Source organism: Odontesthes bonariensis, chromosome 20 (genome assembly GCF_027942865.1).
Source record: "Odontesthes bonariensis isolate fOdoBon6 chromosome 20, fOdoBon6.hap1, whole genome shotgun sequence".
Taxonomy (NCBI): domain Eukaryota; kingdom Metazoa; phylum Chordata; class Actinopteri; order Atheriniformes; family Atherinopsidae; genus Odontesthes; species Odontesthes bonariensis.
Genome location: NC_134525.1, coordinates 11,522,642 through 11,549,208, shown reverse-complemented (window position 1 = coordinate 11,549,208; position 26,567 = coordinate 11,522,642). Strand labels below are relative to the sequence as shown.

At 42.7% G+C, this 26,567-nt stretch overlaps 1 protein-coding gene and 1 pseudogene across 1 annotated transcript; both read right to left on the bottom strand.

Annotated features, from left to right (window-relative positions):
• Positions 1–2,907: 2,907 nt before the first annotated feature.
• On the bottom strand, positions 2,908–23,584 carry LOC142370498 (DNA topoisomerase 2-binding protein 1-like; annotated as a pseudogene).
• LOC142370440 (DNA topoisomerase 2-binding protein 1-like) lies at positions 10,803–14,754 on the bottom strand. The gene is made up of 7 exons (XM_075453017.1): positions 14,751–14,754; positions 14,344–14,657; positions 14,082–14,267; positions 13,819–13,934; positions 12,586–12,709; positions 11,058–11,216; positions 10,803–10,958 (listed from the first exon to the last, which is right to left on the bottom strand). Exons 1-7 carry the CDS (start codon positions 14,752–14,754, stop codon positions 10,803–10,805), a joined length of 1,059 nt encoding a protein of 352 aa, XP_075309132.1.
• Positions 23,585–26,567: the final 2,983 nt, after the last annotated feature.

Here is a 26,567-nt window from a genome sequence, read left to right as displayed (position 1 = left end):
TTTTGCAGACGCGCCACCAATGGAATGCATAGCATTTCGTGTTTTGGTGGTCTCGTGCATGTCTCGGGCAAAACGACTCCACAGCACCACCTAGTGTGGCAGCCCTGTAACTGCAGTCCCTGGAAATTCATATGAGGATCACATTTGTTAAGGAGTCTTAACAGAATGTGTCCTGGACCACACTGAAAGTCCAACTTCTGACCTGACCGGACTCCACACAAGCAGCAGAGCTTTGTGCCAGTTCTGGCCACCTTTACTGGACCACACAAGTTCTGTTTATTGCATAATGTGATCACAGTCAAAAGATAAGGAAGCTGCCTGTATGTTGTAAACACTGTATCAAGAATAGTTACAAGCAAACCAGAGTTCTAAAAGAGAATTAATGGAAGATCAGGCACAGCTGCTGAATAATCTAAAAAGACGCAGCAGCACAAATTATTTTTTTAAAGAAAATATCTGTACCTGTATCAGGTCAGATATTTCTGTTAACCCGATGCATCATCTGTGTGCTTTTATCTGTGAAGTGTGTTATAACATCACATATCTCTTCAATGTTTTTCAAACAGTTATGTTTTCCAAAAAAATATGAATCACCATGAGGACAAAGTCAATCATCTAAAACTGCTCGAATGTTTAAGTTTCTTCAGACACTGAGAGTAAAAGTTTTAGTGGACAGTTGTTGGTTTTCAGACCCCCTCAGGATTCAGAAGGATTTTTAAACAAAGCTTTGCCTCTGAATAGTAAACCTGCTTTAATGTAGACACATTGTGGTGTCAAACAGAACGACACCACATTTGTTATGACCTGACTCACATGGCCACAAAAGAAGGAAGACACACCATGCATTAAAGTTAAAGAATCGTTTTGTTAACTAAAATCAGACTAAATTGATATGCCAACACAAGATGATCGGCTTTTCATAATCTAAAAAGATCATTTAAAATATAGTTTAGTAACACTTAAATTAATGAAACCTTCACAGTTTCAAACGTGAACAAAAGTTTCCCAGTTTATTGTTTTTCTCAAATCAAGTCAATGGTTACAATGGTTGTGTACCATTGACACAGAAACACTTTAGGACAAAAAAACTAAACATTAAAACATATTTAGTCTGACTTCTGTTAATATTCTGACAGATTATTAACTAAACATTGATGTTTCTGAATCAGTTCAACAGGTAGGGCCCAGTCAACTGGTTTAACTGTCCTATTCAGGCTACAACCGTTGTTTTCTGTTTTTATCTGTTCAGTTCTTAACTATCAAATGAAATCTAGCAGAGCTATAATCAGGGTCGACTGTACAGGGCTCTTTGTGATCCTTTTGTTTCTGTGGATGCTGAACATTTCATAAGGAGGTGAGTACAGAGTTAACTATCTCAGCTGCTGGTTGCATATCAAATATCAACTCAGTTTAAACTTGTTTAAAATGTAACATCTAATCTCTTTGAATGTATTGAAGGACAAACTCTTTGGTGATAAAAGTTGTAATAAACTGGACTATTGGGACCTTTGTTCTGGTGCTTTTTATGATTCATGAACATACACTCACCCAACTTGATGCAGGTCTCTCATTGATTGTTACTTGATCTATCAGACACTGAGGGTTTTTAAGTGATAAAAATCACAGAGAGGGCTAATTATTAACATAAAGTCTTCTTTGTTTAATCTTCTTACTCATTATTTTTTCTCTGTTTTAGATTTGACCTAGATGTCATCATTAACTCACTAGCCAATCAAAAACCAGCTCAATGAGATCTATCTGCTGCAGTAACAGGTGTCTGCATGGTGTACCAAAACCATTCCAGACACCATTTGTAAAAGAAATATTGATCCAGACGTGCGATTGGCTTTTTAATATAGAAACTGGTGATTATTAGATATTAATATGATGACTATATCCAATTTAAGGTTGATGTTTTTTTATATATTGCCAGGAAAGCTGAAAATAGGTTAATTGATTAATTAAAATATGAGGAAACATAAATGTTAATACAGTAGTTTGTATAGTTCTAACGAGCTTGAAGGCTCTGAGCTCCTTTATTCTCAAACACAGGAATAGTTATCCAGGCTTCTTGAAGGACATACCAAAGCTCTTCTCTTCCATGGAGCCCATTTCTGATGAGGCTTGGGCCGACAGCAGATGGATCAGCTGAAGGTCCAGATGCATCTCTCAGCTCCTGTGTCAGGTCTTTGCTGGATTTTTTCCTCTTTCTTAAAGGACAAGACCGTTTTTTTTTTGACATTGGGCCCTTGATTTCACATTATAGCATGATGTTCTACTCACCCCTGCTTGTTGTTGGTCATTTGGAGCTGTTCCGAAGATATTCGCGAGGCGTCTGGCTGCTCAATTGAGATATTTTTAAGTAAGCGACGCACCTCCACGTTATCAGTGCTAGTGTAGAGTAATTAATAAATTATAAACAGCATAGTTTGTGCCTGTATAAGCTTGCCCATAGGAAACCGTTTCATGGCCGAATATCTCAAGAGAGCAGCCAGACGCCTCGCGAATATCTGTGAGGTGTGTATAATTTCGTGATTCCATGGCCACCTCAAGACTATTTTTGTGCCACATCTTGGCCACCCTAGTAAAAATGTTCTGGATACGCCACTGCCGCCTGAGGCGTGCAATGATGGTGCACTGCTCCCTACAGGCCGAAGCATCTCAACACACCCGATTCCAAAGCATGACTCAACATTTCTGCAGACGGTCGTGGACTCATCCATCACAACAGCCTCCCAGTGCAGGTGGCAGCAGCTGCAGCAGCTGCAGCGCTTTGTGTGGAAAATGCACAAAAGTACAAAACAGGTGTTGATTTTGTTTTATTTTTATACAAGGCATTAAAAAAGAAAGAAAAAGGCTCAATTACAATTATTTTCACAATGAACATTCAGCAGCTATAATGTTGGCGTTAGGGTGTCAGTTCAGACAGCTCTTTACGAGTCTGGAGGCGTCTGCTGCGGCGTTTACAAGACTGAGTCCCTGAATCTTCTTCAGAGGGCGCTGCAGTCAGGTGGTACAGCCCAATAGGTGGAGTTGGCTCCTTGGGACAAGAAAACAAGCTGGAATCTTTGCACGAAACGCCGTAAAATGATCTTTTATCTGCTTCACAACAGTAAAAAAAAAAAAAAGAACGGGAAATAAAGGTGCGCTCACCTGCATGAGGTAATCTGCGATGTACTCCGGCTTCAAGCACGTCACGCCCTGCGCGGTCGCTTCTGAGACGTCCACGCGGAAGTCTCCGGGTTTCAGCCGACTAAAGTCTGCGAAGAGGTGCGAAGCGTCTTTGTACAAGGACGGGGAGGGACTGGGCAGCACCTGCACAGTGAGCACAGGTTAGGAACTACAGCAAGGCTGGGCTGCAAAACACTAAATTCAAGAAAACAATGTCTTAAAGACTCTGTTTCCGCTGAGTGTTTGACTTCTTTTGAGGGTCAACACTGAAATCCTTCACAGTTTTGGTGGAACATGTATGCATATCCCACGATATGACTTATTTTTTTTAGATAAAAACACGACTTAACATTCAGGAAAAGAGCAAAAGGCGGGGTGCACCCTGTACAGGCCGCCAGTCCATCACAGGACCACACAGAGACAAACGAGACAAACAACCACCCTCACCCCTAAGGACAATTTTAGACGCCAATTAAGCTAACATGCTGTTTTTAGACAGTGGGAGGAAGCCGGAGTACCACATGATGTACAGCACAAATATTCTACTTTTGTTTGAATGAAACCGTGAAGAGCTTTGACTCAAAAGTGACTAAATGTTACTTTTACACTCCGTTCATGACATGGAAATACAGCAATACAACCGATTTATGTTGGAGGGAGTGTGGAGCAGTGGGTGACTCCACTCATATTCTGGGATTGCCCAAAAATACAGGATTTTTGGAAGAATATTCAAAAGGAAATTAAACAGATTATGGGCATTAACCTCCATCTAGAACCAGCACTTTACATTTTGGGTATAATTCCTGACAGTATGACAGATAAGAGCTCTAAATATTTACTGAGAATCCTGCTGCTGATAGCAAAGAAGACTATAACAGCTTCCTGGTTGAAACCACAGCCTCCAAGCATAATGCAATGGAGAGACGGGGTAAAAAATGTGTTTATCATGGAAAAAATTCATAGCAAGACTACAGCTGAAAACAGACATGTTTGATAAAAGATGGTCATTATTATACAGGCAATGCCGGGACTCTAGTTACCTCTATGTTCTTGTTTTTCTTATTTATTAATTAATTACAGGAGAGTAGGTTCTTTCTTTTTCTTTTTGTATTGTTGTTGCTCTCACCTGTAAATGACTCGTACTTTGTATGGTTGTTTTTCTCACTTGTAAAGTACTCATATTAACGCAGAATGCTCGTTAGGGCACATAGAGCGAAGAAGAGGATCGGATTAGCGGGAATATGACGTAAAGGTGCAAAACAGTGACTGAAATTTACAAAGATCTAGTCAGTGGAAGAAAAAAAAAAAAGGAGAGAAAGGACTTTTGAGAACTTTAAGCAAGTATAACTGCATATAATATACACCCCCTCTGTGTTTGATGAGTTTGTGTTTGTATGCATGTATATGTCAAATAAAAAAAAAAAAAAAAAAAAAAAAAAAATCAGTTATGAAAAACAAAAAAGTGACTAAATGGCGTTGAGAGCATTAGTGTTACTAATCTTGTGTCTGAGAAAATCTCAAGTTAGCAGTTTTGACCTGTCAGCAACAACTAAACAACATTGGATGTGGCTCGTAAAAGCAAAGCAAAGCAAAGAGGAACCTTTGCCTCGCCAGACTGCAGTAACCGTCTGAAGCCTGATTCTCTGCTCTGGTCCATGTTCAGCATCACAGTCCATCCTCCGAAGGCTCCCTGAAAAACAACAAAGCTTCTTTAGGGGAAATGTCCATCTCAAGGGTGATTATGAGCTCTACAGCAGCATGTCTGCACCTCATCTTCAGAGCTTCCCTGAAGAGCCTTTCTCCAGCGCACGGCAGCTAAAGCCAGTCTCCTCTGCTGGGAGGTGATGGAGGGCAGCGCGTCCAGAATAGAGCTGCTGCCCCACTCATACTCATCCTCCTGAACCATGAACAGAGACATCAGATGAGACACCAAAAAAAACACAAAAATAAATGTGTCAGAAGAGGGAAAAAGGACAGAAACTGACACCAAACTGAACGCAAGACGTCTTAGCTGCAGGAAGAATGAAAGATGTGGAGATGTGCAAACACAGCGGAGTTTTAGCCTCTGACCTGAATGAAGTGGCCCACAGAGCGACAGGCCTCCAGGTAGGAGCGGTGCAGGATCCATTTACCTGCTGCCATAGCTGCAAGATACTTCTTGTTCCCCAGAGGACTCCCGACAATGATGTGGGAGCAGCTGGGGTCGAAGGACTGCTTGTCCAGGACGATCCCGCCTACAGTTACAAACAGAAAGGGACACAGAGTCTGTGCACAGGATGTAATGTACCTGCTCTGGGGCTCCAACCACTAACCCGATAATAAAACAGGAAAATTGTTCGTTTCACTCCAGAGCTCCATTTTGAAGTGATATATTCAGCCTGAAGTTCCACATTAAAGGGATAGTTCGGGATATTTGACATGGATCTGTATGGCATCACCATAACCAGTGTCGTGCATTCAAACTGACTTACCCCCGACAGTGTCCTGTGAGCCGAGTTCTTGTCCAGTGTTGGTCAAGGCGAAAGTAGTCCGGCTTGTTTGCTGGGGTCAAGAAATCAGCGCGTTTTTCTTCCCAAAACAGTACGTGTGCTAAAGAGTGATTTATTTCATCACAAAAACCGAAGCCGGCAAAAGTCACTCCTCGTTATCACTTGGGCCCTATACTGTCTCTCATTGTGTATCAGTGCGCACGTCATTCTGACCGCGAGCTGTGCACACGAGTTCACTTTGTTTACTGCTCGGGAAGATGTCTGACAACGAGAGCGACGAGGAACATATTGACTTCCGTTCAGAGCCAAGGGGGTATCTTTATGAACCCGTTTATACTGAGGAGGAAGTTCGCCAAATGGACTTAGATCGGGCAGAAAGAGAGAGGGTGGACAGAGAAGTGATGGAAACAGAAGCTGGAGCCACTGCTGGAGCTGCGATACCCAGGGTGGCCGACAAATCCTGGTGCACTTGTTTGAAGTGCGAAGTAATGCAGGCAGAGGTGGAATGTTACTGCTGCCACGAGTGGGATTTAGTTATGCCCCAGATATAAAACCTTTCCATAGATGAGGATGTCGGCGGCCGCGGGACAGCTGCTGCCTGCATCACAAATAACGGTGACTTCCCTGCACTCCTGAATGCAGGCGTCTGAGAACTTTTTTCCATGTTCCCAAGATCAACTGGAAGAGGCGTCCCAGACCAGCTGGACCCGATGGCCAGTTGTCTGCAGAGTAAGTGTTGCGCACTGCCAAAGAACAGAAAGACTCGTGCGCACAGCTCGCGGTCAAAATGACGTGCGCACTGATACACAATGAGAGACAGTAGGGCCCATGTGATAACGAGGAGTGACTTTTGCCGGCTTCGGTTTTTGTGATGAAATAAATCACTCTTTAGCACACGTACTGTTTTAGGAAGAAAAACGCGCTGATTTCTTGACCCCAGCAAACAAGCCGGACTACTTTCGCCTTGACCAACACTGGACAAGAACTCGGCTCACAGGACACTGTCGGGGGTAAGTCAGTTTGAATGCACGACACTGGTTATGGTGATGCCATACAGATCCATGTCAAATATCCCGAACTATCCCTTTAAGGCACTAAGGAGTTTTATTAGTGATTCATGAGCAGTGTGTTGGTACGGAGCTCACAGCTTTGTTGGAAGAGGTCTGTGATGTTCTGCCTTCGCAGCGCAATGACACACCATTAGATCTCAGGTTAGGCGGGACACTCACCCAGCTCCTCTATGAGGCGACTGTAGTCGATGCGCTCCTGAGGACTGAGGGAGGACAGCTGAAATCTGGGAGGCTGCTTTTCTTCCCCGTTCTCCTCCTGAAACAAACCAAACAACATTTGGAGCGGCAGCTCGTTGGAGCAGGATGATAAAAAAAAAAAAAAAAGCTTCAAACCCACGGATGTGAAGCCTCACCTGTGGCTCAGGGGCTACCGCCGGGTTGGCGAGAGGAAAAGCGATGCTGGGAGCTTTAGGAGTGAGGATGTCGTCCTCGGGCTCCTCTGATGGGGGCGTCATGACCCTTTGACCCATTTGCTGCTCAATAACATCACAAGCAGCTGTGAGAACAGAGAGCACAGTGATATAAACCATCTCACGCTCAATTTAAGGGATTAAAGCTGCACCACATTTGTCCATTATCATGTAATTAATTCCTTTGGCTCTTTGTAATTGACTGCAAGTTTCCTAAAGAAAAAATTCCTAAAGTTTCCTAAATTGTCTTCCCATGTGTCTCGGTACCTAACTTACCGCACTTACTCTGGCACTAGTTCTGCTCTTAGCTGTTTGGTTTAGGAAGGAAATGCACTTATGATTTCTTGTGACCGGAAGTTCTTTTGCCCACCGATGTGGAACACACTTATTGTAAGTCGCTTTGGATAAAAGCGTCTGCAAAATGACCGTAATGTAAAATATCGTCAGGGGATTATAACTTTTAGAAAAGTGTGTGGAATAAATGAACAGCTACATGTTCCAGAAGTTCCTCCATTTAAAGAAAGACCAAAGGGAAATTATTGTCTTCAGAGCCAAAGAATAACAGTTTAAAATGCTAAAAAAAATGCACAAACCAAGCCAGAAATCTGGGCGTTAGCGTAGACTCAGACCCGGATTTTAAGGCCCAGTTCTGGTGTTTCCATGTGCGTGTTCTCACCCAGCTCTACCAGCTCTGAGTCAGTCATAGAGTCCCTGAATTGGGGTCCGGTTTCTGCGTTGGGGGGAGGTGCGAGGGCGAGGGGCTCCGAGTGCTGCCGGGCCATTGTAAATTATCGGCCAGCTTCGCCCTCTCCTCCCGGGCTGTTGGGTCATCCCAGACCATCTGCTCGCTCTGAGACGGCTCCGTGTTGATGTCCAGAGCTGCTTCTCTGGGCACCCTGGAAACAGGACGGTGGAACCTAAACACATTTAGCTTTTTAATCAAATCAAATTTACTTGTAGCACATTTCATGTACAAAACAATTCAAAGTGCTTTACATGAAATAAAAGCATTGCAGCAGGGAGTGCAAGAAGCATTAAAAATACATAAAAGAATATAAAGAGAAAGAAATAAAATCATTTAAATGAATTTAAAAACAAGCAACAGTCCAGATAAATTTCAAAGATATCGTGCAGATTTCATGCATAGACTCATGAGAAAATAAATGTTTTTAACCTGGATTTAAAAATGTCTACACTTGGTGAAAGTTTAATCTCCACTGGCAGTTTGTTCCACTTGTTTGCAGCGTAACAGCCAGGGCCGGGGTGGGCCATTTTCTCAGTCCGGGAATTTAATTCAAATTCAGGCCACTCTGATATGGAGTGCATTCTCCTTCAGACTGCACCTGATCCTCTGAGGCTACAGAAAATGTTCATTAAGAGTTGTCTATGTTGCTGGAAAACATGACACACTTTATTTATCCTTTCATTCACTGATTAATTCATTTATTTATTTAATTGTGGTTGTGTTAAATGATTTGTATGATTTAGTCTACCACCCTACCGCCTTATGGTTTTCTTCTCTATGCCAATATTTTACATCACAAATGTCTATCTTGACTAACTACAGTATCTTCCTCTACCTGGCCCTTCAGTAGTCGCGCCCTCCTTGGGATCATCAGTAGCACTGGAAGTGGTCTGCTGATCTGATGCTAGAAAACAATCGATAACAATAAAAAAAAAAAAATTTAATCGTGAGTTGATAACCACAGTGTGCGCGCCTCTGTGGAAATGCACGATATGACGGCGAGACGAAATAGGTTACAGTTGCAGAGGAGATAAGCGTGAAAGCACATTTGAAACTGTTTGTCAAAAAATGGAAAACTGGAATGTAAAGCAAGTGTTCGGTTCGTTTACACACAGCAAGCACGGGGCGTGAACGTGTCTGCATTCGTGTTCAGTCCGAAATGGATAGAAATCAACAAGAAAACAGATTCTTCCTTTCACATCAAAGCGTCGTGCCCGCGCGGTGTCCGGATAAGTGCTCATTGCAACTTGAAACTAGAACAGTCTATTCCTTGCACGGGCGTGAGCGGGCTCAGCTCACATTATAATAAATGGGAGGGGAAGGCTTGAACATGAAACATGATGCTGATTCCCGCGGATAGAACGCGCGTGCAGACTCTCCAGTAATTAAAAAAGGCAACTAAACACCCCAACGTGCTCGCGCTGCCCCTGTCCTGCCATACTGCCCCTGTCCCTGCGCACGCGAACCATGTATAATATTTGCACAGCCCTTCTAAATAATTATACTTATTTTAATTGCATGTTTGAGATGCATTTAATAACAAATATCAAACAACAAATGTGATCGCCCCTATTTAATATTGCGTTAGTAACCACATGTGCGCGCCTGTGGGAATGTGGGCTACAGTTGATGAGGAGATAAAGCGTGATAAAGCGTTAAGCAATTATTCATCAGAACTGGAATGTAAAGAAAGTGTTTGGTTCCTCTTTGAATATAGGAATACACTTTTAAATCATATAAATTGTGATATTTTACATATTTAACAACAAAAGCTGTCAGATAACAGTTGAGTTGGCATAGCAAACGTTCGCCACGTTATAGCCTATTTGATCAAATTCACAACCAGGCCTATTATCCATATCTCTCAGTAACCTACCAGCTTGTCTTGAGAAGATATCTGTCAATTTGGCTGCCACCTGTCTTTATTTTAGCTTAGCCCTCTCTGTTCCACCTGGCCTCTTTCTACCCTCCATCACTGACGCGCTCTGTTTCGCGCCATAAAAGACGAGCCATGGGCCAAACCATCTGAAACATTTGGGAGGAGAGAATTCCCTTACATGGTAGAACCTATTTAATCTGCTGTGATGCAGCAGGCGGCTGCGCTGCAATGGTGAATTTATGCAGACTACAGTTGAATTGATATTAATGCAAGAATAAGATAAGTGACAAAAATTAGTTACAACTATTTTCCCCATGGGCCAAGCAGCCCAGGTCGATGGTTTGGGCCGGGATAGGTCCCGGATAATACCATTGCCAAACCGGCATTGGTAACAGCTAAATGCTGCTTCTCCATGTTTAGTCTGGACTCTGGACTGGACCAGCTGACCTGAGTCCTTGGATCTAAGAGCTCTGCTGGCTTTATATTCTCTGAACAGATCACAGATTGTAAACCATCAGCAGGCTTTTAAAATCTATTCTGTGACTGACGGGAAGCCAGAGTAAAGATTTTAAAGCTGCTGTGATGTGTTCAGATCTCTCAGTCTGGGTTAAAACTCCAGCAGCAGCGTTCTGGATGAGCTGCAGATGTTTAATGCTCTTTTTGGGAAGTCCAGTTAAAAGAGCGTTACAGTAATCGGGTCTACTGCAGATGAATGCATGGATGAGTCTCTCCTGGTCTTTTTGGGAGAGGAAACCTTTAATTCTGTTGATGTTTCTTAGATGGTCGTTAGGCAAATATGATCCCAAATAAATTAGCATCTTATGTACCTCGGAGCTTCCAGAGTCTGTCTGTTCCCGCTACGTCCCCCTCGGTTCCCGTCAGGTGTCTGCGGGCCAGAGTCGGCCCCTCCTGATCCCATCCTTGCCTGTCTGACTGAAGTGCGCCTCCCAGTCGTCATTTTAGTGGCTGACATGATCTCCTGCAGCTGTCTCTGGAGGTTCTCTCTCATTTCCAGAGTATCTGAAAGGCCCAAACCACTCAAATCACCCTGTTCTTTAAAGACCTGTTATTAAGTATCAGCTGGAAAACCTGCTCACCCCTCCTTTCAGTAGGGTCGTTCATCTCTTCCAGCTCTGCGCTGCCATCGATCACACGGCGCAGAGTTGGAGCTTCTTCTACAGCTGTGAGCTCAGGCTAAAAACAAAGATAAAGAAACAATTAAAGAGGGAAAGAAACACAAACCTGTAAAACTTTAACAGGCATTACAGGACTCACAACCATCGTTAGACCCACCTGGTCACGCTTGGGGTCAGTGTTGTCTTTAGGTTGCGTTCGTGTTACAGGCGGAGACCTCTGAGAGTTGCTTGGCACTTGGCTCATATTCAGGCTCATCTTGGGGTTGTAGGTGAAAGGGTACAGGGACTCCGGGACGTGCCTCTGCTCGTCGGCACACTGAACGGGAAGCGATCGGTGGCGTGTTAGTGCGGAAAGTACAAACTGTATCCGTGTGTCACAGATTTAACTGAGCTTTAACACGAAGAAAACACACATTTAAACAGCCAACTGTCTGAAATGAGCACATCAAAGCTGTTTTTCATTTGCTATTTTCTGTTTTTGTTGAGAATAAGAATAAATTTAAGTGCATCTTAATATAATTGAATGTTTCTTCTTAACGACACAATGCATGAAACGAGGTTTTAAGCAAAGGTTGAGGCTTGATTGAGGTGATTTATACCCTCAGATTGAAGGAAAAACACTGAAAGTCATGTGCCAACTAACTTAAAGGGATAGTTCGCCTCTTCTGACATGAAGCTGTATGACATCCCATATCAGCAACATCATTTATGAACATTTTCTTACCCCCTGCTGCGTCCTATGAGCCGAGTTCCAGCCTCGTTTTGGCGTTGATGAAGGTAGTCCGGCTAGTTGGGGGGGGGGGGGTCGCAAAAATAAAGCGTTTTGCTTCTCAAAACAATATGCGTAGGAGCAGATCTGTTAATTGTTGTTTGTCAGATTGTGATTGGCAGGCCAGCCTATATATTGCATGTATCTTTGGGGGCTCGTCAGGTGTTTCCGGAATAACAAACAGTTTTTGACTGCTGTGCAGCATCACTTTGTGCTCCGTGTGGATGTAACCATGAGATATGCGATTTAGAGGATGAGCTGCAAATTAAATGGAGTTGTTTGCATTAAAAGTCAAACACAACAGGATTCTTATTCATCCGTCATGGTATGGTCCAAGCGCATCAACTAGGTTTTAATATCGAAATACCTCAGTGGCTTAAAGCATTGGCTTAGCTTCTACAATATGCGTTCAAAAGAGTAATACATTTGCATCACAAAATCGTTCTCCAGGAAAAAGTCAGACCTCACATCGCTTGGCGCTATTTTCTCTCCCTTCGTATCACTGCCTGCCGCGCCTGTTACAGTGTTTGCTGCTCGGTCTGCACAGTTTACACAGCACGCAGTGATACGAAGGTAGAGAGAAATAGCGCCAAGCGATTGTGAGGTCTGACTGTAATAAAAGAGTAATACTGAAATGTATTACTCTTTTGAACGCATATTGTTCTGAGAAGCAAAACTCTTAATTTATTTTTTTTTAAACCCCAGCCAACTAGCCGGACTACCTTCATCAACGCCAAAACGAGGCTGGAACTCTGCCCACAGGACGCAGCAGGGGGTAAGAAGATGTTCATAAACGATATTCCTAATATGGGATGTCACACAGCTTCATGTCAAAAGAGGCGAACTATCCCTTTAATAATTATGCTCCATGTCTGCGTTAGACTTCGGGCTCAGTTTACAGTTGTGGGAAACCTACAGCATGCAGCCAGTACTGGGAGACCACATGCAGCCCTCTTTCTTTCACTCCTCTGTATTCGCGGCTGTTGTCCCCGACTCGACCCTGGTAGATGTAGTGCGTCACCGTGTCGTCACACGTCCACCTGTAGAAAGAGATCGTGTAACGTTTGGGTCATTTTCGGCCATGTTTATCAAAGTGAAAATAGGAAGATTGATCCACATTTTTAGGGCTGCTTTGCAGCAATGTTGGCTCACAGTTCATTTCTGTGTATAAATGTTTCCTTCAGATTTTTCTTTCCCCTTCGGGCCGGGTGGTACGCACATGAAAGAGGGAAAAACCTTTAAAGAGGCTGATTTGGACATCTTTTCAAGTCGTATGATGAACACGTTGGTCGTTTTTTCACGTTTGTCGACTCCGGAAATGTTTCAATAGTTCCTGTAAGTATTAAAATTAGAGCTGGGCAACGATTAAAATGTTTAATCTAATTAATCACATGATTTCCCTGATTAATCACATTTAATCGCATTTGTACGCAAAATCCAAAAATGCCATATGAATGAAAGTGCCATAACATTTGTTGTGCAAACACACTTTTAACATCAGCATCTTTCTGTAGTTTTTATGTAGAAGCCTCGCTCCACTGTCTGTTTCCTTGAATGACTTGCTGCTATCAGTTGTGTGTTTTGCCTTTTAGTGATATTTTAGACTGGAACTCCTACGCTGAGAAGACGATTCAACTTGGCAGTGTTTACAGATGACTTTGGTTCTGTCGACTCCGCCGTCTGGAAGAGCTTTAAAATGAAAATGGCCGAGTAAAAGCTCCGTACCCTTCTCCATGTTTGGTGGATCCACTGATTACTTTCTTTTCCTGTTCCGCAGCAGACAGCAACAGACTTTTACAAAATAAAAGCCTGTGAGCAACAGACTTTTACAATAATAAAATAAATAAACAAAACAGGGGTTGTCCGTGGCGTAGTGGGTTGAGCAGGCGCCCCATGTACAAGCACCCCATGCAGCTGGCCCCGGTTCGAGTCCCGCATCAGACGGCCCTGTGCTGCATGTTGTTCCCCCTCTCTCTGTTAATGCGCGATAAAATATTTATCGGCGTCGAATAATTAACGCGATAATAACGAGTTAACTCGCCCAGCCCTAATATTTATTCATATCTGCAGCAGCATCAGGATTGTTGAAGAAAACCTTTAAAAATGTGAACGTTTTCTTCAAAAGACGTTTGGAAAAACGTATGAATACCTGAAGTCGGCTCCAAGCGAGGCGGCGATAGCATTTAATTTACTCTGCATTCTGCTCAGTTTCTTTCCCACACAGATCACAACACCAGTCAGGGGTCCAGCTTCTTGTTGTGGCACCTAAACACATAAATGGTGATGCCTGGATTTGTATAGAGGTTAAGTAGTACAGAACACACAGTCTGACTGTTGGGGAAAGTGTTGAATGCATTCATTTCTTTGGTCAGTGGCACCATGACTGAGCTTTGTAACTAAGAGGTTGTTTACCTCCTTCTCAGCGGTCTTTGTAAGCTCGGGGCTCGCAGACCCCGCTTCCATTTCGGAGACTTTGGTGCGTGAGCTGTTGGCCAGAGCCACTTTCATGTTCCTCTTGATAAGGTCCGTAAGTGGAGTATCCACCTTCTCTACCGGCTTCGATCTCCCACCTGGAGTTTCCAAAGCTTCGAGTGCATCCTGAAAAAAAGACGCATGTGATTATAAAAGTCCCAGTGGGAATGTTGTGCTGCAAATATGAGGAAAACCTCCAAACCTTGATGTTAAAGGAGAACTTGAAGAGCTGGTCTCTGCTGAAAATACGAGAAGGCGTGTCCAGCTGCAGCGAGGGCTCCTTCTGAAGCGTGTTCCTTCTGCCGCCCTCCTGGTTTTGTTTGGGCGTGCCGAGGTTCTCTTTAGCCTTCATCTTATCCAACACAGAGCGAAACATTTTGCTCTTAAAGCACCCTAAATCCAGCGGCATGACAGCTTTGACATTCTGTAGACCCAGCAAGAGGATCTCTGGAGAACGAGCTGGTGGAGGCATCGCCGGCTTCTGGGAACCACCCACGAAGCTCTCCTCATCTCTCTCTGTTCAAGCAAAACATGTCATACTGGTCAATACTGCCACCTTATCATGTCAAAGGACAAACTGCATTTTCTTTTGCACATTTTGGCACATACCCATGACTTTAACCTGTGCACATACGTATATTTACGTTACTTTACTCTATTTTATTCTACATGTATATATTTTTAATCTTATTTTGTACTTTAATCTTGCTTATATATTTTATTTGATATTCTACTATTCTAATTTAGGAATTTTTAATTTTACTTTAACCTTCCATTAATGTTACTTTGCTACCTAGTTTATATTTTGTATTTTGTGGGCGGCGGTCAAGGTCATTTCACTGCATGGTGTACCGTGTACAACAATGCATGTGACAAATAAAACTTTGAATCTTGACAATGCCAAGATGGACAGGATCAAATCTGGCTGGGAGAAGGAGCTTGGAACTGAAATCTCAGAAAAGCTTTGGACTGCAGTTTTTAATAGAGTGAATACTAGCACCTCCTGTGCATGACTGGGTCTGATTCAGTTTAAGGTGGGACATCGCCTACATTGGAGTAGAGCGAAAATATCCTCCTTTCCATTTTAGTGGCTGACATGATCTCCTGCAGCTGTCTCTGGAGGTTCTCTCTCATTTCCAGAGTATCTGAAAGGCCCAAACCACTCAAATCACCCTGTTCTTTAAAGACCTGTTATTAAGTATCAGCTGGAAAACCTGCTCACCCCTCCTTTCAGTAGGGTCGTTCATCTCTTCCTGCTCTGCGCTGCCATCGCTCACACGGCGCAGAGTTGGAGCTTCTTCTACAGCTGTGAGCTCAGGCTAAAAACAAAGATAAAGAAACAATTAAAGAGGGAAAGAAACACAAACCTGTAAAACTTTAACAGGCATTACAGGACTCACAGCCATCGTTAGACCCACCTGGTCACGCTTGGGGTCAGTGTTGTCTTTAGGTTGCGTTCGTGTTACAGGCGGAGACCTCCGAGAGTTGCTTGGCACTTGGCTCATATTCAGGCTCATCTTGGGGTTGTAGGTGAAAGGGTACAGGGACTCCGGGACGTGCCTCTGCTCGTCGGCACACTGAACGGGAAGCGATCGGTGGCGTGTTAGTGCGGAAAGTACAAACTGTATCCGTGTGTCACAGATTTAACTGAGCTTTAACACGAAGAAAACACACATTTAAACAGCCAACTGTCTGAAATGAGCACATCAAAGCTGTTTTTCATTTGCTATTTTCTGTTTTTGTTGAGAAGAAGAATAAATTTAAGTGCATCTTAATATAATTGAATGTTTCTTCTTAACGACACAATGCATGAAACGAGGTTTTAAGCAAAGGTTGAGGCTTGATTGAGGTGATTTCTACCTGCAGATTGAAGGAAAAACACGGAAAGTCATGTGCCAACTAACTTAAAGGGATAGTTCGCCTCTTCTGACATGAAGCTGTATGACATCCCATATCAGCAACATCATTTATGAACATTTTCTTACCCCCTGCTGCGTCCTATGAGCCGAGTTCCAGCCTCGTTTTGGCGTTGATGAAGGTAGTCCGGCTAGTTTTGGGGGGAAGGGGGGGGGGGGTCGCGAAAATAAAGCGTTTTGCTTCTCAAAACAATATGCGTAGGAGCAGATCTGTTAATTGTTGTTTGTCAGATTGTGATTGGCAGGCCAGCCTATATATTGCATGTATCTTTGGGGGCTCGTCAGGTGTTTCCGGAATAACAAACAGTTTTTGACTGCTGTGCAGCATCACTTTGTGCTCCTAGCGGATGTAACCATGAGATATGCGATTTAGAGCATGAGCTGCAAATTAAATGGAGTTGTTTGCATTAAAAGTCAAACACAACAGGATTCTTATTCATCCGTCATGGTATGGTCCAAGCGCGTCAACTAGGTTTTAATATCGAAATACCTCAGTGGCTTAAAGCATTGGCTTAGCTTCTACAATATGCGTTCAAAAGAGTAATACATTTGCATCACAAAATCGTTCTCCAGGAAAAAGTCAGACCTCACATCGCTTGGCGCTATTTTCTCTCCCTTCGTATCACTGCCTGCCGCGCCTGTTACAGTGTTTGCTGCTCGGTCTGCACAGTTTACACAGCACGCAGTGATACGAAGGTAGAGAGAAATAGCGCCAAGCGATTGTGAGGTCTGACTGTAATAAAAGAGTAATACTGAAATGTATTACTCTTTTGAACGCATATTGTTCTGAGAAGCAAAACTCTTAATTTTTTTTTAAACCCCAGCCAACTAGCCGGACTACCTTCATCAACGCCAAAACGAGGCTGGAACTCTGCCCACAGGACGCAGCAGGGGGTAAGAAGATGTTCATAAACGATATTCCTAATATGGCATGTCATACAGCTTCATGTCAAAAGAGGCGAACTATCCCTTTAATAATTATGCTCCATGTCTGCGTTAGACTTCGGGCTCAGTTTACAGTTGTGGGAAACCTACAGCATGCAGCCAGTACTGGGAGACCACATGCAGCCCTCTTTCTTTCACTCCTCTGTATTCGCGGCTGTTGTCCCTGACTCGACCCTGGTAGATGTAGTGCGTCACCGTGTCGTCACACGTCCACCTGTAGAAAGAGATCGTGTAACGTTTGGGTCATTTTCGGCCATGTTCATCAAAGTGAAAATAGGAAGATTGATCCACATTTTTAGGGCTGCTTTGCAGCAATGTTGGCTCACAGTTAATTTCTGTGTATAAATGTTTCCTTCAGATTTTTCTTTCCCCTTCGGGCCGGGTGGTACGCACATGAAAGAGGGAAAAACCTTTAAAGAGGCTGATTTGGACATCTTTTCAAGTCGTATGATGAACACGTTGGTCGTTTTTTCACGTTTGTCGACTCCGGAAATGTTTCAATAGTTCCTGTAAGTATTAAAATTAGAGCTGGGCAACGATTAAAATGTTTAATCTAATTAATCACATGATTTCCCTGATTAATCACGATTAATCGCATTTGTACGCAAAATCCAAAAATGCCATATGAATGAAAGTGCCATAACATTTGTTGTGCAAACACACTTTTAACATCAGCATCTTTCTGTAGTTTTTATGTAGAAGCCTCGCTCCACTGTCTGTTTCCTTGAATGACTTGCTGCTATCAGTTGTGTGTTTTGCCTTTAAGTGATATTTTAGACTGGAACTACTACGCTGAGAAGACGATTCAACTTGGCAGTGTTTACAGATGACTTTGGTTCTGTCGACTCCGCCGTCTGGAAGAACTTTAAAATGAAAATGGCCGAGTAAAAGCTCCGTACCCTTCTCCATGTTTGGTGGATCCGCTGATTACTTTCTTTTCCGGTTCCGCAGCAGACAGCAACAGACTTTTACCAAATAAAAGCCTGTGAGCAACAGACTTTTACAATAATAAAATAAATAAAAAAAACAGGGGTGGTCCGTGGCGTAGTGGGTTGAGCAGGCGCCCCATGTACAAGCACCCCATGCAGCTGGCCCCGGTTCGAGTCCCGCATCAGACGGCCCTGTGCTGCATGTTGTTCCCCCTCTCTCTGTTAATGCGCGATAAAATATTTATCGGCGTCGAATAATTAACGCGACAATAACGAGTTAACTCGCCCAGCCCTAATATTTATTCATATCTGCAGCAGCATCAGGATTGTTGAAGAAAACCTTTAAAAATGTGAACGTTTTCTTCGAAAGACGTTTGGAAAAACGTATGAATACCTGAAGTCGGCTCCAAGCGAGGCGGCGATAGCATTTAATTTACTCTGCATTCTGCTCAGTTTCTTTCCCACACAGATCACAACACCAGTCAGGGGTCCAGCTTCTTGTTGTGGCACCTAAACACATAAATGGTGATGCCTGGATTTGTACAGAGGTTAAGTAGTACAGAACACACAGTCTGACTGTTGGGGAAAGTGTTGAATGCATTCATTTCTTTGGTCAGTGGCACCATGACTGAGCTTTGTAACTAAGAGGTTGTTTACCTCCTTCTCAGCGGTCTTTGTAAGCTCGGGGCTCGCAGACCCCGCTTCCATTTCGGAGACTTTGGTGCGTGAGCTGTTGGCCAGAGCCACTTTCATGTTCCTCTTGATAAGGTCCGTAAGTGGAGTATCCACCCTCTCTACCGGCTTCGATCTCCCACCTGGAGTTTCCAAAGCTTCGAGTGCATCCTGAAAAAAAGACGCATGTGATTATAAAAGTCCCAGTGGGAATGTTGTGCTGCAAATATGAGGAAAACCTCCAAACCTTGATGTTAAAGGAGAACTTGAAGAGCTGGTCTCTGCTGAAAATACGAGAAGGCGTGTCCAGCTGCAGCGAGGGCTCCTTCTGAAGCGTGTTCCTTCTGCCGCCCTCCTGGTTTTGTTTGGGCGTGCCGAGGTTCTCTTTAGCCTTCATCTTATCCAACACAGAGCGAAACATTTTGCTCTTAAAGCGCCCTAAATCCAGCGGCGTGACAGCTTTGACATTCTGTAGACCCAGCAAGGGGATCTCTGGAGAACGAGCTGGTGGAGGCATCGCCGGCTTCTGGGAACCACCCACGAAGCTCTCCTCATCTCTCTCTGTTCAAGCAAAACATGTCATACTGGTCAATACTGCCACCTTATCATGTCAAAGGACAAACTGCATTTTCTTTTGCACATTTTGGCACATACCCATGACTTTAACCTGTGCACATACATATATTTACGTTACTTTACTCTATTTTATTCTACATGTATATATTTTTAATCTTATTTTGTACTTTAATCTTGCTTATATATTTTATTTGATATTCTACTATTCTAATTTAGGAATTTTTAATTTTACTTTAACCTTCCATTAATGTTACTTTGCTACCTAGTTTATATTTTGTATTTTGTGGACGGCGGTCAAGGTCATTTCACTGCATGGTGTACCGTGTACAACAATGCATGTGACAAATAAAACTTTGAATCTTGAATCTTGACAATGCCAAGATGGACAGGATCAAATCTGGCTGGGAGAAGGAGCTTGGAACTGAAATCTCAGAAAAGCTTTGGACTGCAGTTTTTAATAGAGTGAATACTAGCACCTCCTGTGCATGACTGGGTCTGATTCAGTTTAAGGTGGGACATCGCCTACATTGGAGTAGAGCGAAAATATCCTCCTTTCCATTTTAGTGGCTGACATGATCTCCTGCAGCTGTCTCTGGAGGTTCTCTCTCATTTCCAGAGTATCTGAAAGGCCCAAACCACTCAAATCACCCTGTTCTTTAAAGACCTGTTATTAAGTATCAGCTGGAAAACCTGCTCACCCCTCCTTTCAGTAGGGTCGTTCATCTCTTCCTGCTCTGCGCTGCCATTGCTCACACGGCGCAGAGTTGGAGCTTCTTCTACAGCTGTGAGCTCAGGCTAAAAACAAAGATAAAGAAACAATTAAAGAGGGAAAGAAACACAAACCTGTAAAACTTTAACAGGCATTACAGGACTCACAGCCATCGTTAGACCCACCTGGTCACGCTTGGGGTCAGTGTTGTCTTTAGGTTGCGTTCGTGTTACAGGCGGAGACCTCTGAGAGTTGCTTGGCACTTGGCTCATATTCAGGCTCATCTTGGGGTTGTAGGTGAAAGGGTACAGGGACTCCGGGACGTGCCTCTGCTCGTCGGCACACTGAACGGGAAGCGATCGGTGGCGTGTTAGTGCGGAAAGTACAAACTGTATCCGTGTGTCACAGATTTAACTGAGCTTTAACACGAAGAAAACACACATTTAAACAGCCAACTGTCTGAAATGAGCACATCAAAGCTGTTTTTCATTTGCTATTTTCTGTTTTTGTTGAGAAGAAGAATAAATTTAAGTGCATCTTAATATAATTGAATGTTTCTTCTTAACGACACAATGCATGAAACGAGGTTTTAAGCAAAGGTTGAGGCTTGATTGAGGTGATTTCTACCTGCAGATTGAAGGAAAAACACGGAAAGTCATGTGCCAACTAACTTAAAGGGATAGTTCGCCTCTTCTGACATGAAGCTGTATGACATCCCATATCAGCAACATCATTTATGAACATTTTCTTACCCCCTGCTGCGTCCTATGAGCCGAATTCCAGCCTCGTTTTGGCGTTGATGAAGGTAGTCCGGCTAGTTGGGGGGGGGGGGTCGCGAAAATAAAGCGTTTTGCTTCTCAGGCCAGCCTATATATTGCATGTATCTTTGGGGGCTCGTCAGGTGTTTCCGGAATAACAAACAGTTTTTGACTGCTGTGCAGCATCACTTTGTGCTCCGTGCGGATGTAACCATGAGATATGCGATTTAGAGCATGAGCTGCAAATTAAATGGAGTTGTTTGCATTAAAAGTCAAACACAACAGGATTCTTATTCATCCGTCATGGTATGGTCCAAGCGCATCACCTAGGTTTTAATATCGAAATACCTCAGTGGCTTAAAGCATTGGCTTAGCTTCTACAATGTGCGTTCAAAAGAGTAATACATTTGCATCACAAAATCGTTCTCCAGGAAAAAGTCAGACCTCACATCGCTTGGCGCTATTTTCTCTCCCTTCGTATCACTGCCTGCCGCGCCTGTTACACTGTTTGCTGCTCGGTCTGCACAGTTTACACAGCACGCAGTGATACGAAGGTAGAGAGAAATAGCGCCAAGCGATTGTGAGGTCTGACTGTAATAAAAGAGTAATACTGAAATGTATTACTCTTTTGAACGCATATTGTTCTGAGAAGCAAAACGCTTAATTTTTTTTTAAACCCCAGCCAACTAGCCGGACTACCTTCATCAACGCCAAAACGAGGCTGGAACTCTGCCCACAGGACGCAGCAGGGGGTAAGAAGATGTTCATAAACGATATTCCTAATATGGCATGTCATACAGCTTCATGTCAAAAGAGGCGAACTATCCCTTTAATAATTATGCTCCATGTCTGCGTTAGACTTCGGGCTCAGTTTACAGTTGTGGGAAACCTACAGCATGCAGCCAGTACTGGGAGACCACATGCAGCCCTCTTTCTTTCACTCCTCTGTATTCGCGGCTGTTGTCCCTGACTCGACCCTGGTAGATGTAGTGCGTCACCGTGTCGTCACACGTCCACCTGTAGAAAGAGATCGTGTAACGTTTGGGTCATTTTCGGCCATGTTCATCAAAGTGAAAATAGGAAGATTGATCCACATTTTTAGGGCTGCTTTGCAGCAATGTTGGCTCACAGTTAATTTCTGTGTATAAATGTTTCCTTCAGATTTTTCTTTCCCTTCGGGCCGGGTGGTACGCACATGAAAGAGGGAAAAACCTTTAAAGAGGCTGATTTGGACATCTTTTCAAGTCGTATGATGAACACGTTGGTCGTTTTTTCACGTTTGTCGACTCCGGAAATGTGTCAATAGTTCCTGTAAGTATTAAAATTAGAGCTGGGCAACGATTAAAATGTTTAATCTAATTAATCACATGATTTCCCTGATTAATCACGATTAATCGCATTTGTACGCAAAATCCAAAAATGCCATATGAAAGTGCCATAACATTTGTTGTGCAAACACACTTTTAACATCAGCATCTTTCTGTAGTTTTTATGTAGAAGCCTCGCTCCACTCTCTGTTTCCTTGAATAACTTACTGCTATCAGTTGTGTGTTTTGCCTTTAAGTGATATTTTAGACTGGAACTACTACGCTGAGAAGACGATTCAACTTGGCAGTGTTTACAGATGACTTTGGTTCTGTCGACTCCGCCGTCTGGAAGAACTTTAAAATGAAAATGGCCGAGTAAAAGTTCCGTACCCTTCTCCATGTTTGGTGGATCCGCTGATTACTTTCTTTTCCTGTTCCGCAGCAGACAGCAACAGACTTCTACTAAATAAAAGCCTGTGAGCAACAGACTTTTACAATAATAAAATAAATAAAAAAAACAGGGGTGGTCCGTGGCGTAGCGGGTTGAGCAGGCGCCCCATGTACAAGCACCCCATGCAGCTGGCCCCGGTTCGAGTCCCGCATCAGACGGCCCTGCGCTGCATGTTGTTCCCCCTCTCTCTGTTAATGCGCGATAAAATATTTATCGGCGTCGAATAATTAACGCGACAATAACGAGTTAACTCGCCCAGCCCTAATATTTATTCATATCTGCAGCAGCATAAGGAATTGTTGAAGAAAACCTTTAAAAATGTGAACGTATTCTTCTAAAGACGTTTGGAAAAACGTATGAATACCTGAAGTCGGCTCCAAGCGAGGCGGCGACAGCATTTAATTTACTCTACCTTCTGCTCAGTTTCTTTCCCACACAGATCACAACACCAGTCAGGGGTCCAGCTTCTTGTTGTGGCACCTAAACACATAAATGGTGATGCCTGGATTTGTACAGAGGTTAAGTAGTACAGAACACACAGTCTGACTGTTGGGGAAAGTGTTGAATGCATTCATTTCTTTGGTCAGTGGCACCATGACTGAGCTTTGTAACTAAGAGGTTGTTTACCTCCTTCTCAGCGGTCTTTGTAAGCTCGGGGCTCGCAGACCCCGCTTCCATTTCGGAGACTTTGGTGCGTGAGCTGTTGGCCAGAGCCACTTTCATGTTCCTCTTGATAAGGTCCGTAAGTGGAGTATCCACCCTCTCTACCGGCTTCGATCTCCCACCTGGAGTTTCCAAAGCTTCGAGTGCATCCTGAAAAAAAGACGCATGTGATTATAAAAGTCCCAGTGGGAATGTTGTGCTGCAAATATGAGGAAAACCTCCAAACCTTGATGTTAAAGGAGATCTTGAAGAGCTGGTCTCTGCTGAAAATACGAGAAGGCGTGTCCAGCTGCAGCGAGGGCTCCTTCTGAAGCGTGTTCCTTCTGCCGCCCTCCTGGTTTTGTTTGGGCGTGCCGAGGTTCTCTTTAGCCTTCATCTTATCCAACACAGAGCGAAACATTTTGCTCTTAAAGCGCCCTAAATCCAGCGGCGTGACAGCTTTGACATTCTGTAGACCCAGCAAGGGGATCTCTGGAGAACGAGCTGGTGGAGGAACCACCCACGAAGCTCTCCTCATCTCTCTCTGTTCAAGCAAAACATGTCATACTGGTCAATACTGCCACCTTATCATGTCAAAGGACAAACTGCATTTTCTTTTGCACATTTTGGCACATACCCATGACTTTAACCTGTGCACATACGTATATTTACGTTACTTTACTCTATTTTATTCTATATGTATATATTTTTAATCTTATTTTGTACTTTAATCTTGCTTATATATTTTATTTGATATTCTACTATTCTAATTTAGGAATTTTTAATTTTACTTTAACCTTCCATTAATGTTACTTTGCTACCTAGTTTATATTTTGTATTTTGTGGACGGCGGTCAAGGTCATTTCACTGCATGGTGTACCGTGTACAACAATGCATGTGACAAATAAAACTTTGAATCTTGAATCTTGACAATGCCAAGATGGACAGGATCAAATCTGGCTGGGAGAAGGAGCTTGGAACTGAAATCTCAGAAAAGCTTTGGACTGCAGTTTTTAATAGAGTGAATACTAGCACCTCCTGTGAATGACTGGGTCTGATTCAGTTTAAGGTGGGACATCGCCTACATTGGAGTAGAGCGAAAATATCCTCCTTTTATCCAAATGTCGATAGCAGTTGTATCAGATGTCATGCTGGTGTGGCAGATCGGACACACATGCTTTGGTCTTGCCATAAGCTATCTGGGTACTGGTCTGCCATATTTGACGTACTGTCTAGTGTCCTTGGACTTTACAACCTTGATTGCATTATTCGGTGTACCAAATGAGGACATAAGCTTGACTAAGAAGCAACTCAACATCACAGCATTTGTTTCTTTGCTTGCGCGAAGACTAATATTACTTAATTGGAAATCAAATATCCCACCCACTGCAGCACAATGGCTAAAAGATGTTATGTTATTTTTACATTTGGAGAAGATTAAATTTGCAATAAGAGGCTTAGACAAATTTCAGTCAGTCTGAGAACCTCTTCTGTCATACTTTAGTAATCTTCAAGAACTTCCACCACACTGATAGACTAAGCTAGAAGATGTCAGTAGTCTTTAGAGTCTTGTGGCTTGAGCCACCACTATAGCACACTTGGCCCGGCATGCAGAGCTCTGTAGTCATGCTATCCCTCATTGAAATCCTATTCATTTATTTGTGTCTTAATTTTATTCAGGTGTATCTATTTATAGTTACCTGTTACTAAAACCTTATTATTATTATTATTATTATTATTTTGGTCCAGTCGGGGTGGGTGGGTGTTCTGTGTGTTTAAAAAAGAAAAAAGAAAAAGATAAATCGTACATAACCTTACCGATAAGTCACTACTCTTGTTTCTTTTTCTCACTAAAAAGATTAAAATAAAGAAAATACTGTCACCTTTAAATCAACAATAACACCAAGCAGTTATTCTGTGGTAATAATTTATCTCCATCTCTAATAATCTGGACAACATAAACTCGCTTCTTTCTGCCCCCTTTCATTCAGGATTTGCATTGTTGTTTCTTGTTTTTGTTTTAAAGGGACACTATGTAATTTCTTCCCCCATCTAGTGGTGCAATTTTATTTTGCAAAGTTGAATGTATTTGCTCTCTAGCGCCTCACGTTTTCAAATGTGCGCTGCAACTTCTTGAACTACGGCAAGCGGATTGTGTCAAGATTCAAGAAGCTATAGCTTCAGACTCAAGGTCCATACAAACAAAAAGAAATCAAGACACACAGTACAAAGGATTACATAACACACATTCAACAACACTATGAATACAGATGACAGATAACATGTCAGATAACATAACATCTCCTTTGGTGTGCAAGCAATGCAATTAGTCATATTCCGGGAGTTACCGGAAGTGACGTTGACGCAGCGTTAGCATTAGTCTGCGTTAGCAATAGGAGCATTAGCAGCGGTAAATAAACTCCCGGTAAACTTACAAACTTACTAATGCCTCGTTTTGTGAGCTAAGAGCCTATGTGTACTACGGTAGAAGTTTGGTAACAATCAATGCATTATTAGTGGGATCATTTACGAGATAAAATCTATTTAGCATTTTTTTTTTTAAACTTTATTAGTAAATCAACAAAATAACAGTTTACAAATGTGAGTATAATGCCAAAAAGAAGATATCCAGGGGGAGCATAGAAATAATAATAAGAAGAAGATGATGCACTTACAAAAAGAAAGCTAATGAACACAAAGACATATGTGCCCAGGAATAAAATCTATTTAGCATTAGCGCTGTAATAAGCCATTTGGCGGAAATGTCGTCACAATGACGTCATTTCCGTTTGTAGGCCTGGTGGGGAAATCGCAATTCGAAGTGCTTTATGTCCCTCTCGGCACTTCGTCGTTTTTCATAGACCGGAAGGACATGGCAGCCTCCACAGAGCTTACCTGCTCTATGTAGATACAGACAAGTTATTCTTCACTCAGGAGGATAAGTGAGATTTTTGACAGATCATTTTACACCAATGAGGACTAACTTATGAATGACTATGTTGATTTGAGCTAATAAATGACTCAATTTATTACATAGTGTCCCTTTAACTTTTGATGAATGACAAACAAATAAAATAAACTAAACTAAACAAGGGGGGTAACTTCAAACTATGTACGGAAGAGTATTAGGGCCAGGCATAAGAAAAAATAATAATATTTTGCCTGTCGAGATTAAAGTCAACTCCTCTGGTCCATCATCTAATTTAGGGCTGTGACTCGATTAAAATTTTTAATCGAGTTAACTACAGGCTTTGAAATTAATTAATCGCATATACTTTATCCTTTAGAAAAATTAACATTTTCAACAATATTTCAACAAACACAGAACATATCCCTATTTGAAATCTGAATGTTGCATGCATGAAAACACAGTATATAGAATCTTGTTGTTAAGATGCGTTGGGCCCCTGTTAGCTTCCACGCTAGCTGCTACATGTTTAACTCTGAGATTAATTAGTTTGAATGGAGTTTTAAAAAAGAAGGCCATTTTATGGGTCTAGGCTAACAAAAGTTTAATGGCA

Bases quoted from the DNA above. Each gene is read 5' to 3' on its own strand.
- LOC142370440 (XM_075453017.1), bottom strand. The intron at 11,217-12,585 runs GTAGGTTTCCCA...CTTCCCGTTCAG, and splicing joins CCCAGTACTGGCTGCATGCT to TGTGCCGACGAGCAGAGGCA. The intron at 10,959-11,057 runs GTGGGTCTAACG...CTTTGTTTTTAG, and splicing joins CTGACCCCAAGCGTGACCAG to CCTGAGCTCACAGCTGTAGA.